Consider the following 16235-nt stretch of genomic DNA (forward strand, 5'->3'; position numbering starts at 1 on the left):
GTACGGTGCCATGTATTATAGGGGTGCCCCTTTTATAATCGGATGACCCTGTATTATCAGGGTGCTATGTATTATAGGGCTGTTCACCATGTGATTGATCTATATTAGGGTGTCCCTATATTAACAGTCTTCTCTGAATTATAGGGGTGCCCCTTTTATTATCTGTGTACTCTGTAAAATTGGGGTGCCTATATTTTTCTGCTAAAATACGTCTCCCTGTTGAAACCTCTGCACACATCTCGTACAGGGTGCCCTGTATTATCGGAGCTCCCTTGTATTATCAGGGAACCCCGTATTGTATTATCAGGGAGCCCTGTATTATATTATCGGGAGCCCTGTATTATATTATCGGGAGCCCCGTATTGTATTATCAGGGAGCCCTGTATTATATTATCGGGATGCCCTGTATTATATTATCGGGGTGCCCTGTATTATATTATCGGGAGCCCTGTATAATCGACGTGCCCTGTATTATATTATTGGGAAGCCCTGTATTATATTATCGGGGTGCCCTGTATTATATTATCGGGAGCCCTGTATAATTGAGATGCACTGTATTATATTATCGGGGTGCCCTGTATTGTATTATCGGGCACCCTGTATTATATTATCGGGCGCCCTGTATTGTATTATCAGGCACCCTGTATTGTATTATCGGGGTGCCCTGTATTATATTATCGGGGTGCCCTGTATTGTATTATCGGGCGCCCTGTATTGTATTATCAGGCACCCTGTATTGTATTATCGGGGCGCCCTGTATTGTATTATCGGGGCACCCTGTATTGTATTATCGGGGTGCCCTGTATTGTATTAACGGAGTGCCCTGTATTGTATTATCTGGGGCGCCCTGTATTGTATTATCGGGGCGCACTGTATTATATTATCGGGGTGCCCTGTATTATATTATCGGGCACCCTATATTGTATTGCCAGGGATGCCCTGTATTGTATTATTGGGGCGCCCTGTATTATATTATCGGGGTGCCCTGTATTATATTATCGGGCACCCTGTATTGTATTATCGGGCGCCCTGTATTGTATTATCGGGGCGCCCTGTATTATATTATCGGGCACCCTATATTGTATTTCCAGGGGTGCCCTGTATTGTATTATCGGGGTGCCCTGTATTATATTATCAGGCACCCTGTATTGTATTATCGGGGCGCCCTGTATTATATTATCGGGGTGCCCTGTATTATATTATCGGGCACCCTATATTGTATTTCCAGGGGTGCCCTGTATTGTATTATCGGGGTGCCCTGTATTATATTATCAGGCGCCCTGTATTGTATTATCGGGGTGCCCTGTATTATATTATCAGGCGCCCTGTATTGTATTATCGGGCACCCTGTATTATATTATCAGGCGCCCTGTATTGTATTATCGGGGCGCCCTGTATTGTATTATCGGGGTGCCCTGTATTGTATTATGGGGTCCCTGTATTGTATTATCGGGGCGCCCTGTATTATATTATCGGGGTGCCCTGTATTATATAATCGGGCACCCTGTATTGTATTATCGGGGTGCCCTGTATTGTATTATCGGGGTGCCCTATATTGTATTATCGGGGCGCCCTGTATTGTATTATCAGGCACCCTGTATTGTATTATCGGGGTGCCCTGTATTGTATTATCGGGGCACCCTGTATTGTATTAACGGAGTGCCCTGTATTGTATTATCTGGGGCGCCCTGTATTGTATTATCGGGGCGCACTGTATTATATTATCGGGGTGCCCTGTATTATATTATCGGGCACCCTATATTGTATTGCCAGGGATGCCCTGTATTGTATTATTGGGGCGCCCTGTATTATATTATCGGGGTGCCCTGTATTATATTATCGGGCACCCTGTATTGTATTATCGGGCGCCCTGTATTGTATTATCGGGGCGCCCTGTATTATATTATCGGGCACCCTATATTGTATTTCCAGGGGTGCCCTGTATTGTATTATCGGGGTGCCCTGTATTATATTATCAGGCACCCTGTATTGTATTATCGGGGCGCCCTGTATTATATTATCGGGGTGCCCTGTATTATATTATCGGGCACCCTATATTGTATTTCCAGGGGTGCCCTGTATTGTATTATCGGGGTGCCCTGTATTATATTATCAGGCGCCCTGTATTGTATTATCGGGGTGCCCTGTATTATATTATCAGGCGCCCTGTATTGTATTATCGGGCACCCTGTATTATATTATCAGGCGCCCTGTATTGTATTATCGGGGCGCCCTGTATTGTATTATCGGGGTGCCCTGTATTGTATTATCGGGGCACCCTGTATTGTATTATCGGGTGCCCTGTATTGTATTATCGGGGTGCCCTGTATTATATTATCAGGCACCCTGTATTGTATTATCTGGCACCCTGTATTATATTATCGGGCACCCTATATTGTATTATCGGGGTACCCTGTATTGTATTATCAGGCACCCTGTATTGTATTTCCAGGGGTGCCCTGTATTGTATTATCGGGGCGCCCTGTATTATATTATCGGGGTGCCCTGTATTATATTATCGGGCACCGTGTATTGTATTATCGGGCACCCTGTATTGTATTATCGGGCACCCTGTATTGTATTATCGGGCACCCTGTATTATATTATCGGGGTACCCTGTATTGTATTATCAGGGCGCCCTGTATTGTATTATCGGGGTGCCCTGTATTGTATTATCGGGGTGCCCTGTATTGTATTATCGGGTCACCCTGTATTGTATTATCGGGTTGCCCTGTATTGTATTATTGGGGTGCCCTGTATTATATTATCGGAGCGCCCTGTATTATATTATCGGGGTGCCCTGTATTGTATTATCGGGGCACTCTGTATTATATTATCGGGGTGCCCTGTATTGTATTATCGGGGTGCCCTGTATTATATTATCAGGCGCCCTGTATTGTATTATCGGGGTACCCTGTATTGTATTATCGGGGCACCCTGTATTGTATTATCGGGCGCCCTGTATTGTATTATCAGGCGCCCTGTATTGTATTATCAGGCGCCCTGTATTGTATTATCGGGGCGCCCTGTATTGTATTATCGGGGTGCCCTGTATTGTATTATCGGGGCACCCTGTATTGTATTATCGGGTGCCCTGTATTGTATTATCTGGCACCCTGTATTATATTATCGGGCACCCTATATTGTATTATCGGGGTACCCTGTATTGTATTATCAGGCACCCTGTATTGTATTTCCAGGGGTGCCCTGTATTGTATTATCGGGGCGCCCTGTATTATATTATCGGGGTGCCCTGTATTATATTATCGGGCACCCTGTATTGTATTATCGGGCACCCTGTATTGTATTATCGGGCACCCTGTATTATATTATCGGGGTGCCCTGTATTGTATTATCGGGGTACCCTGTATTGTATTATCGGGGCGCCCTGTATTGTATTATCGGGGTGCCCTGTATTGTATTATCGGGGCACCCTGTATTGTATTATCGGGGTGCCCTGTATTATATTATCGGAGCGCCCTGTATTATATTATCGGGGTGCCCTGTATTATATTATCGGGGCGCCCTGTATTGTATTATCAGGCACCCTGTATTGTATTATCAGGCGCCCTGAATTATATTATCGGGGTGCCCTGTATTGTATTATCGGGCGCCCTGTATTGTATTATCAGGCGCCCTGTATTGTATTATCGGGCGCCCTGTATTGTATTATCGGGGTGCCCTGTATTGTATTATCGGGGTGCCATGTATTATATTATCGGGCGCCCTGTATTATATTATCGGGGTGCCCTGTATTATATTATCAGGCGCCCTGTATTATATTATCAGGCACCCTGTATTGTTTTATCGGGGCACTCTGTATTATATTATCAGGCACCCTGTATTGTATTATCGGGGCGCCCTGTATTGTATTATCTGGCGCCCTGTATTATATTATCGGGGTGCCCTGTATTGTATTATCTGGCGCCCTGTATTATATTATCGGGGTGCCCTGTATTGTATTATCAGGCGCCCTGTATTATATTATCGGGTTGCCCTGTATTGTATTATCTGGCTCCCTGTATTATATTATCGGGGTGCCCTGTATTGTATTATCAGGCGCCCTGTATTATATTATCGGGTGCCCTGTATTGTATTATCTGGCGCCCTGTATTATATTATCGGGGTGCCCTGTATTGTATTATCGGGCGCCCTGTATTGTATTATCGGGTGCCCTGTATTGTATTATCGGGGTGCCCTGTATTGTATTATCTGGCACCCTGTATTGTCAGGGGGCCCTGTATTGTATTATCGGGGGGCCCCGTACTGTATTGTCAGGGTGCCCCGTATTGTACAGTCGGGGTGCCCTGTAACGTCGGGGTGCCCTGTAACGTCGGGGTGCCCTGTAACGTCGGGGTGCGCACCGTGAGAACACCCTCCTCCTCAGGAAGTCCCGGAAGTAGGGGATCCCCCTCAGCGCTCGGCACAGCACAGCCTCACGGTGCCAGGCCCCCAGTGTCAGCGTCTCGCTGCCGTCCTGAGGGTGAACGTGCAGGACCCCAAAGGGCGAGAACACAAAGTGCTCGGGGCGCAGGAGGGAGGGACGGGTCACCACCAGGTCATACGGGCTGTAATACAGAGAGATCTCTATATAACACACACACATATACCCCACAGAGACCTCTATATAACATACACACACATACCGCACACAGAAACTTCTATATAACACACACATATACACCACAGAGAGACCTCTATACAACACACACACATACCGCACACAGAAACCTCTATATAACACACATATACCCCACAGTGTACTCTATGCAACACACACATATACCCCACAGAAAAACCTCTATACAACACACACATACCCCACAGAGAGACCTCTATATAACACACACATATACCAGACAGAGACCTCTATATAATACACACATATACCCCACAGAGAGAACTCTATATAACACACACATACCCCACAGAGAGAACTTTATATAACACACACATACCCTGCAGGGGGATCTGCATATAACATACACATATACACACACGACACAGGGACCTCTATATAACACACATACTGTATAAACTATCCCATACATACTGATACATATCGTCATATATTATATTCACATATATATAGTTTCACGTTTCTTAGTACACTAATCTCGCGCTGCTATTCGTGTTTTTTGCTTGTCTGCCCATTTAGCAGCTTTTAGTTACTATCACAGATTATTATTTATATAATCACAGCCACCATGATGAAATCCACCTCAGAAAGGTTTAGCCGGCATAATGAATTTATATCTAATATAGACCCTGCTAAATCAATAAGTGTTTGGGTAACAGTGATCATAACATGGTCTCATTTGAAATAAATGATCAAAAAACAGATTACTTGGGTTCAACAAAGACTTTAAACTTTAGAAAGGCAGATTTTAATAAACTGGGGTCTAATCTACAAGTAATACAATGGGATGATGTTTTTGCAGGAAAAATGTAGAAGATAAATGGGCAGTCTTTAAAACATTGTTAGTAAAGCACACTTATCAGTGTATAGCCTTGGGTAATAAGTATAAAAGAAATAAGTGTAACGGGTATTCCCTGTGAATACAGACGCTACTAATGCTGTATATTACCTGTGTGGCCCTCAGGAGCCTAAGCCTCCGCTCGGGGAGCCTGGGGTACATATATTTTCGCTTCCTAGTGGTGCAACGCCTCCACCTGAGAGGGATCCCGACAGGGCGGGAAGGGGCCCTCACAGGACGCAACCCAATAACACACAATTGGTATGATAAAACAATAACAAACTTTACTGAACATATATATATATATGCCGCCGTTTCCTAGTAAATACAGTACGCTACCAATGCTGTGTAACCTGTTAGCTCGCAGGGCCGGAGCCTCCGCCACGGAGAGCCTGGGGCGCTCACAGTAGTACTGAGAACCTCTTACTTGGTGCAGCGCCTCCACCTGCGATGGCTCCCACCAGAGGGGGAGTGGTTCCCCGCAGGACAAATATATATCACTCCACACACACAGCATGTAAAATAACCAATGACTTTACTAACGCAACCATAAGTATGCATATAACCAACAGGTGTCCCTCCCTAGAGGAGACACTAAACTACGGCGTCTCGCAGGACGCTTCCCCCTTCACCGGGTGATCCCACCCCGGGGCCAGTACCCACACTCAATGTTCCCCCACCCTCAAGTGAGAAATATGTGTGTGACTGCGCAGCCACTATGTCCTGATATGGATGTATGGTATAGTTGGTGCACTTGATGAATTACCTGCCACTCCAGTGCCCGGGCCTGCCAAGGAACTTCACAAAGGATCCGATGACGGTGGAATGCCAGGTCTACCTTCCGGGGCGATCCCACCCGGTCGGCTGCTGCTGCGGAGGTCTGAGCCCAAACCTCGGACTGGATAATTACACTGTCTCTTTGGTTATAGTTCTCCAGTGGGCACTAAAGGGGGACTGTAACCTGACAGAGGGCCGGTCCCTACTTCAGCTCCACTCTACGGGGACTCGGGGTCTAACTGGGCCGGGGTATATGGCCTAGTGTAGGGGCTCCTTGCCTCCCCACATGTAGAGCTCCTTCTCCTTCCTCCTCCCTCTGGACTCTGACAAGCGTGCTCCCCTGCGCAACCTCCTAACCTCCCTCCTGATAGCCTCGCCGCCCTAAAGGCTCCCTGGCGTCACCTGGTCTCGCTATGCCTCCTGGGACTCGTAGTCCCGTGTGCTCCACCCTATAGGAGCCGCTCCTCTTTCGCGGGCTTTGCAACCTCCGGCCGCGCATGTGCGACCTCTACTCCACCACCTCCACGGACCGCTGCGCTTGCGCGAGTACCCAACATGGCGGCGCCCTGATCGCTCGGATACTGCGGAGCCTCCGGTATGTCGGAGTGCTCCCTTCACTCGCTGCAACCTTCCCCATGGATACAGCGATAGGGGCGAGACTGGGGAGCCTGGCTACATATATCTCTTATACTCTATAAGTTCCCAATGTCAATCACTCCCACTTATGAGTGTATGCCCCTTACCCACCACCGTGTACCCCCACACCGTGTCCACAGAATAACCCTTGTCCCGTGGTCAGCGCTGCCACTATGTGTGAGTATTCTGTAGGTGGTACACGTGTGTAACAATACCTGCCCAGTGCGACAGCACCTGGGCGTTCAAAGGATCTTCAAAAAGGATCCGACGACCTCCTGGTGACGTCCGGTTCCTCCAGCAGGTTGATCGGTCAGGGCGGTCCACCCTGGGTACAGTTCTACTCTCTCGGCGGAGTAGGCTTGATCCCAAACCTCTTGGTGGGAAGCGCAGTGTCCGCTGTGTCCCTAACTGACACTGTATATACTGCTAAAGGGGGCAGGATCCCTAACCTGGGGCCTGTCCCTGAAGCACCACAAACTACTGAGTGGCTCAGGGCTAATCTGGGGCCTAGGGGGCTGCTGGCCTAGTGCAGTGGGTCACTGACCTCTGCACCCTCACCTCCTTCCCCTAGCCTCTAATGGCGCCGACTGCCTGTCTCAAAACCCTGCAAAATGTATCTATCTCCTATAGCAGGGAGATCCTACAGCCCTATAGGCTCCCTGGAGTCACGTGGGGTCCCCTAAGGCTCATGGGACTTGTAGTCCCTGCTTAGAGCCTTCTCCTGATTGGTGGGGGTTCGCGCGCATCTCACTGCGCATGCGCGACTTGCCTCTGGCCTTCCCGTCACTATCACTCTGCGCATGCGTGCGCCACAACTAAGACGCGGCGCCCTGCAACGGGAGCCGCCGGGAGTACTCTGCTCGCAATCGCCGCACCAGCACCCGGCAACCTCCCCCCCCGCGCTACTGAGGGTGCGCGCCGTGCGCTCACACGCATCCGCACCTCCCCGCGAGCGGCCGCTCTACCCCTGACCGCTGCGGTGAGTACCTGGGGGTCTCGCTGTACCGAGGGGGACCTGGCTACATAAGTCAAAACCAATGTGACTAAATAAACAGGTAGGTAGGAAATGAACAAGAAGAGGAGGGACGGAGACATCAAAAATAACAAAAAATTGCAAATTAGCAAATTAGCAAAAATGGATTATGAAAAAAGGATTGCTATAGAAAGTAAGGTCAACCCTAAAAAGTTCTTTAAGTACCTTAATAACAAAAAAATGAGAAAAGAAAATATAGGAACCGTTCAGTGTGAGATGGGTAGGCAGATTATTGGAGATAAGGAAAAAGCAGAGGTATTAAATAAATGCTTTGCCTCTGTGTTTACCAGGGAAGAATCAAGTTCAATAGTAGTGCCGCAGGAGGAAGCCACAACCTCCATATTAATGACCAATTGGTTAACTGAGGAAGAAGTTCATAAGCGACTTGAAAAAATTGAAGTAAATAAGGCACCTGGCCCCGATGGCATACATCCAAGAGTTCTCAAGGAGTTAAGCTCAGTAATAGCAAAACCATTATATTTAATATTCAAGGACTCCATTTCCATAGGCTCGGTACCACAAGATTGGCATAAAGCAAATGTGGTGCCTATATTTAAAAAGGGAGCTAGATCACAACCGGGAAATTACAGACCTGTAAGCCTGACTTCAATAGTAGGGAAACTACTTGAAGGTTTAATACAGGATAATATTCAGGAATACCTAATGGAAAACAAAATTATTAGTAATAGTCAGCATGGATTTATGAAGGATAGATCATGCCAAACTAACCTTATTTGTTTCTTTGAGGAAGTAAGTAGGAATTTAGACCAGGGTAATGCAGTTGATGTGGTCTACTTAGATTTTGCAAAGGCTTTTGATACAGTTTCACACAAGAGGTTGGTGTACAAAATAAAGAAAATTGGACTCAGTAATAATATATGCACCTGGATTGAAAACTGGTTAAAGGACAGACAACAGAGGGTTGTCATAAATGGAACTTTTTCAGGTTGGGCTAAAGTCGTGAGTGGAGTACCTCAGGGATCGGTACTGGGACCCCTGCTTTTTAACTTGTTTATTAATGACCTTGAGGTTGGGATCGAGAGCAAAGTCTCCATCTTTGCTGATGATACTAAATTGTGTAAGGTAATAGAATCAGAGCAGGATGTAATTTCTCTTCAGAAGGACTTGGAGAGACTGGAAACGTGGGCAGGTAAATGGCAGATGAGGTTTAGTACAGATAAATGTAAGGTTATGAATTTAGGATGCAAGAACAAACAGGCGACTTACAAATTAAATGGAGACAAATTGGGGAATCCTTGATGGAGAAGGATTTAGGAGTGCTTGTAGACAGCAGGCTTAGCAATAGTGTCCAATGTCATGCAGTAGCTGCAAAGGCAAACAGGATCGTATCTTGCATCAAACGGGCAATGGATGGAAGGGAAGTAAACCCCTTTCCTTTGTACTTTTATGTTTGCCTCACCCCACCCCTTTCCTCTCCCTTCCCCTGTATTGTACGTTGTGGTTTCACATTCACTTTGTGTTTTTCATTAAAAGATTTTGTGTTCACCAATCCCCTTATCGTCTTTTGTGTGCTGGGAACATTCATTTTTTTGTATTGCATTAGGGAGGAATTAGGGTCCTCCCTGTTCCACATTGCACCTACTATTCCATACGCCCGTTTGAGTGCCGTCTATATATTTTTGTTGTTCAAACATAATTATGCCCCTTTACAAAGCATTAGTAAGACCACACCTTGAATATGGAGTACAATTTTGGGCACCAATCCTAAGAAAAGACATGATGGAACTAAAGAGAGTGCAGAGAAGAGCCACCAAATTAATAAAGGGGATGGACAATCTAACTTATGAGGAGAGGCTAGCTAAATTAGATTTATTTACATTAGAAAAGAGACGTCCAAGAGGGGATATGATAACTACATACATATATATTCAGGGACAATACAAGGAGCTTTCAAATTAACTATTCATCCCACGGGCAGTACAAAGGACTCGGGCCATCCCTTAAGGTTGGAGGAAAGGAAATTTCACCAGCAACAAAGGAAAGGGTTCTTTACAGTAAGGGCAGTTAAAATGTGGAATTTATTACCCATGGAGACTGTGATGACAGATACAGTAGATTTGTTCAAAAAAAGGTTGGACATCTTTTTAGATAGGAAAGGTATACAGGGATATACCAAATAAGTATACATGGGAAGGATGTTGATCCAGGGATTAATCCGATTGCCAATTCTTGGAGTCAGGAAGGAATTCATTTTTCCCCTTAATGGGGTTTTTTGTTTGCCTTCCTCTGGATCAATAAGTAAGTATAGATATAGGATAAAGTATCTGTTGTCTAAATCTAGCATAGGTTGAACTTGATGGACGTACGTCTTTTTTCAACATCATCTACTATGTAACTATGTAAATGGGTCTGTATATCCCATAAAGAGTTTAACAACACTGCTAAGGTAATTTTTTATCAGTTTTTTATTTAGTTTGTAGTTAAAATCACTGTCCCCCAACTTCTCTTCCCCATCTCCCCTTCACCCACCTCCCCTCCTCTACTCCCCACCATACCCCCGCTTCTCCCCCCTTATCCCTTTCCCCCTCATCTCCTCCCCCCTACCCTCACCTCTCTCCCCCCTTCATACCCCTCTCCCCTCACCTCTCCCAACTCACCTCTCCCCCCTTCACCCCTATCCCCCCCTTCACCCCTCTCCCCCCCTTCACCCCTCTCCCCCCCTTCAACCCCCTCCCCCCCTTCACCCCTCCCCCCCCTTCACCCCTCTACCCCCCTTCACCCCTCTACCCCCCCACCTCTCTTGCCCCGTCACCTCTCTTCTCTACCCCACACTTTTCTTTTCTCCCCCCCCCTGTAAAAGGGGACTTTTCCCTGTTGAAAATGTGCCTCTAATCCAGCAGTGTGGTGGTTAACTGCTGGTAGACAATGAACCAACACCACCTGGCTGATTACAGGTGTCAGAAAAGACTGCCTCTGAGACAGTAAGAGAGATTCTTTCTGAGCTCACATGTGAGCTGAGCTGACCCAGGAAGCAGAAAAAGCAGAGAATTCCTTAGTCTCACACGTGATGTGGGGCTGAACCAAGGAAAGACTGCACACGGACACTGTCTTGAGCGGCAAAGAGACTGCACGCTGCCAGCAAGACACAGGAGACAATATTTCTAAACCTGGATCCTGACATTGCCTTATCGCACCAGGAGAGCAGAGAAGCCTTCCCCTACAGCTACAAGAAACAGAGAAGACTTTCTTATGGGACTGTTTATATATCTGTTTATATGTATTGTGACAAACGGCTTACTCTGGGGCTCCGTTTAGAACAGTCCGGGACTGTTTAGAACACGGTCTTTTAGGGTAGGTTAAATGATGAGGCGTCACGTACTGTTCCTTTAAACAGGCTATGCCTGGTTTATTCAGTCCCAGGCACTGAGACTGCCACAGTGCATACAACAGAAAACAGATCAAAACAAAAGCTGCTCATCTGAGCGATAACTTAACTTAGATATCCCTGACTCAGGGTTGGAAGTGGCTTTTCCACTCCCAACAACAAAACAAGGTACTTTTGCAGTCTTATACAAATGAACAGAAAGATTGAACCTGTTAGGGGAAGAGGCTTCTCCCCTCTGTAGTTCAGCAGCCTTCCAGCCTCCTGGCTCTTGTGGGGAGCCCAGAGCAAACAGGAAAACAGTCTTACATACCTGATTCCTAATTAGCATGACAGGTGACAGAAATCAGGCAGCAGACAAACTCTGGTCTGGATCTCTCATCCCTCAGTTCCAGCGCTTGCCAAACTGTGGGATGGAGTGTATGTATTATAAGGCTGCACTCCCAGGCCAAACAGGATAGAAACTGTTTAGTATCCTGGGAGCCCTATATACGGAATTTATTACCATCCCCTGGTTTCTGTCACATATCCTCCCCCCCAGCTCAGACCTCGAGGGATGAGCGACCATGGATATTAGGGAGTGCATCCTTGACAACCCGTCAGCATTGCCATGTTTGTGCCCTGACCTGTGTTCCACAGAAAATTTAAAGGGTTGTAGGCTTAGGAACCACCTGGTCACTCTAGCATTCTTTTCCCTGTTTTGACACATCCAGGTAAGGGGTGCATGATCTGTGACCAACCGGAATTTTCTCCCCAACAGGTAGTATTTGAGCGTCTCTACAGCCCACTTTATTGCGAGACACTCTTTCTCTACTATGGAGTAATTTTTCTCCTGGGGATTTAGTTTCCTACTTAAATAAAGGATGGGGTGCTCCTCACCTTGAGACTCCTGGGAGAGTACCGCCCCCAGCCCTACCTCAGATGCGTCGGTTTGGACTACGAACTCTTTGGAGAAGTCAGGTGTGACCAACACTGGTTGGGCACAGAGAGCTTCTTTCAGGCTTCTAAAGGCTTGTTCGGTTTCAGGGGACCACTTTACCATTAGTGGTCCTCTTGCTTTTGTGAGGTCAGTTAGTGGGGTTGCCTTAGTTGCAAAATTGGGAATAAACCTTCTATAGTACCCAATTAACCCCAAAAAGGTCCTTACTTGTTTTTTTGTAACTGGCCTTGGCCAATTTTGTATCGCCTCCACTTTGAGTGTTTGGGGTTTGAGTAAACCTCTGCCAATAGAATATCCCAGATACTTGGCCTCCTCCAGACCAATAGTGCATTTAGCGGGGTTAGCAGTTAGTCCAGCAGACCGGACTGCGTCAAGCACAGCTTGGACCTTTGGAAGGTGGGATTGCCAATCTTCACTATGGATTACCACATCATCCAGGTAGGCGGCAGCATACCGAGCATGTGGTTTTAAAATTTTATCCATCATTCTTTGGAATGTGGCGGGAGCTCCATGTAAGCCAAAAGGCAACACCTTATACTGAAAGAGGCCGTCTGGGGTTGAGAAGGCTGTCTTTTCTTTTGCCCTTTCTGTGAGGGGAACCTGCCAGTACCCTTTTGTTAGGTCTAGGGTTGTGAGATATCGGGCTTTGCCCAGTCTCTCTACAAGTTCATCTACCCTGGGCATAGGATAAGTATCAAATTTTGACACCGCGTTTAGTTTCCGGTAGTCATTACAAAACCTTGTTGTACCATCTGGCTTTGGGACTAAGACTATAGGGCTGTTCCACCCACTTTGGGATTCCTCAATTACACCTAGTTTTAGCATTTTTTTAACCTCTAAACTTATAGCCTTTCTTTTGGCCTCTGGGATTCGGTACGGTTTAAGGTTAACTCGGACCCCCGGTTCAGAGACTAGGTCATGTTCAATTACGCTAGTTCTACCTGGCCGTATAGAGAAGATTTCTTTGTTTCTTCTCACTAAATTCTGAACCTCTCGTTTCTGATGAACAGACAGGGTTTCAGCTATGCTAACTTCTGGGTCAGTTTCTTGATTCTCTGACGGACCTGGGGGTACTAGGGTTAACAAGACTTCTCTATCTTTCCAGGGCTTGAGTAGGTTTATATGGTAAATTTGCTCAGGTTTCCTCCTACCTGGCTGTCTCACCTTATAATTTACTTCTCCCACTCTTTCCAAGACCTCATATGGCCCATGCCATTTAGCAAGGAATTTACTCTCCCCGGTGGGAACCAGAACTAGTACCCTATCACCTGGATAAAAAATTCTGACCCTAGCACCCTTATTATACGTATTCCTCTGTGCTTCTTGAGCTTTCTCCATGTGTTCCCTCACTATGGGTAGGACCGCAGCTATGCGGTCCTGCATCTGGGCAACATGCTCTATTACACTTCTGTAAGGGGTAACTTCGTGTTCCCAAGTCTCTTTGGCTATATCCAGTAAGCCCCTTGGGTGTCGGCCATACAATAGTTCAAACGGGGAGAAGCCTGTGGATGATTGGGGAACTTCCCTAATGGCAAATAACAGGTACGGTAACAAACAATCCCAGTTTTTCCCATCTTTATCAACCGCCCGCCGTAACATGCTCTTTAAGGTTTTATTGAACCTTTCCACTAAACCATCTGTTTGTGGATGATAGACTGAGGTTCTGAGATGCTTGATTTTTAGGAGTTTACATACAGTAGCTCTTTTGTTACTTGGGACATAAATGGTGTTCCCTGGTCAGATAGAATCTCTTTAGGAATCCCGACCCGGGAAAACAGAACTACTAACTCTTTTGCTATGTTTTTAGCAGACGTGCTACGTAGGGGAACTGCCTCCGGATATCGGGTGGCATAATCTAATATTACCAATATATGCTGATGTCCCCTAGCAGACTTTATTAGGGGTCCTACTAGATCCATAGCAATCCGGTCAAATGGTACCTCTATTATGGGAAGGGGTACCAATGGGCTGCGGTACGCCTTGAACGGGGCGGTGATCTGACATTCTGGGCATGAGGAACAATAATTCGTAATTTCTGCCAGAACCCCAGGCCAATAGAAGCTTCGGAGAACCTTTTCTTTTGTCTTTTCCACCCCTAGGTGTCCCCCCAATGGATGACTATGTGCGAGGTGTAATACTACGTTACGGAATGTCCGTGGTACCAACAATTGTTTAGTTGTAACAGATTTCCTTTTATCAACCCGATATACTAGGTCGTTCTCTACCTCGAAGTAGGGGTAAGCAAGTGACCTATCTGGTTGGCCAGGAGTACTATTCTGGTCCCGTATATTTCCCCTTGCTACCGCTAATGTGGGGTCCTCCCACTGGGCCTTCTTAAAACTCCCAGGACTGACCTCTAGGTCAGCGAGGGTCTTATCCGGTTCTGGGTTGGTAAGTGTCTGCTCAACATCTTGATTTGGGGTATTCCCTACCAAAGTAGTGATGGGGAAGGGAATTTTACAGCACTCCTCCTTTTCCCCCTTCTTATTTGGGCCCTCGTCAACCTCCATTTCTGAAAAAGGGAAAGGATTTGTTTCTTCTAATACTTCGTTATGGTCCGCTATTGAACTCTGGGCGCTATTCTGAGCGGGGGACCACATTTTTAGAAAATGGGGAAAGTCGGTCCCTATTAACACATCATGTGCCAGTTTGGGTACAATACCCACCTTGAAATCTAAAGAACCAAACTCTGTTTCAAAAAAAACATCAACAGTGGAATATTCATGATTATCCCCATGTATACAACAAATTGCCACTCTTTGTGAACTGTTTCCCTGTTTCTTCTTAATGGGCAAGAGGTATTCGGACACTAGTGTGACCATGCTCCCCGAGTCAAGAAGTGCCCGAACCCTCTTACCATTAACCTTTACAAATGCCCACAGATGGTTATTCAAGGGGTCCTCTGGGCTAGGGCCCATACATTGGGACAACAGCGAATAAGGTTCCACGCTGTTGCATTGCATGGGCTCATCATTTAGTGGGCAGATTTTTGCTGTGTGGCCCCTCTCATGACAATTTACACATTTAGGTACATAGTCTGTGTCCCACTTAGAGCCTTTTCCTGGCTCCCCATGTTGGCTATTGCCCTTAGTGTGCGAACCACTGTTGCTGGTGCTGCGTGAAGGTGGTCGCCGCTCTTCAGCGCCCCTTAACCCCGGTACCCTTTTACCGTCTCTGGAAGAGTCCTGGAACCTCGGGTAGTGGGGTTGCTCCACGACTGTGGGTTGCGGGTGCTCTTCTGCTGCATTGTACCTTTCTACGAGGGCCACAAGCTCATCCGCATTGTGGGGGTCACTCCGACTGACCCAACGGCGTAAGGCAGAGGGAAGTTTCCTCAAGAACTGGTCCATGACCAACCGTTCCACGATGTGGCTGGCTGAGTTGATCTCGGGTTGTAGCCACTTCCGGGCGAGGTGGATGAGGTCATACATCTGGCTTCGGGTGGCCTTATCCATCGTGAAGGACCATGCGTGAAACCTTTGGGCGCGAACAGCCGTGGTTACGCCGAGGCGGGCGAGGATCTCGAACTTCAATTTTGCATAGACGTTAGCTTCGGTTGGCTCTAGATCAAAGTAAGCCTTCTGGGGTTCGCCGCTTAGGAAGGGTGCGATTAGACCAGCCCACTCAGCTTCTGGCCATCCCTCTCTCTGTGCCGTGCGTTCAAACGTGAGAAGATAGGCTTCCACATCATCCGAGGGTCCCATCTTCTGAAGGTAGTGGCTTGCCCTGGTCATTTTCGGAACTGGGGCTGCCACTGCCAGTGGAAGGTTACTGATAGTCCCCCTCAGGATCTCGAGTTCCTGCTGTAAGCCCTGAGCGAACCGCTGTTGCTCCTCTCTCAGCAAGCGGTTTGTCTCTTGCTGGTTTGCATTCGCGTTTTGCAGGGCTTCATTCGTCTGTTGCTGGTTTGCATTCGCCTGTTGCTGGTTTGCATTCGTCTGTTGCTGGTTTGCATTCGCCTGTTGCTGGTTGGCATTAATCTCTTGCTGGGCTATTAGCAGCTGTTGCTGGGCTGCATTCGTCTGCTGC

The 16235-nt window shown here is 46.9% G+C and overlaps 1 protein-coding gene across 1 annotated transcript in view; it reads right to left on the reverse strand.

The window, feature by feature from the left end:
• LOC142475165 (dynein heavy chain domain-containing protein 1-like) overlaps positions 1 to 16235 on the reverse strand; it is a 100139-nt gene that overhangs the window by 21748 nt on the left and 62156 nt on the right. Inside the window, exon 5 of the mRNA XM_075581138.1 lies at positions 4365 to 4568. Within this exon, the coding sequence (XP_075437253.1) occupies positions 4365 to 4568 (204 nt within the window). The remainder of the gene's footprint in view (positions 1 to 4364; positions 4569 to 16235) is intronic.

This window comes from Ascaphus truei, unplaced genomic scaffold (assembly GCF_040206685.1).
Source record: "Ascaphus truei isolate aAscTru1 unplaced genomic scaffold, aAscTru1.hap1 HAP1_SCAFFOLD_1075, whole genome shotgun sequence".
NCBI classification, from domain to species: Eukaryota; Metazoa; Chordata; class Amphibia; order Anura; family Ascaphidae; genus Ascaphus; species Ascaphus truei.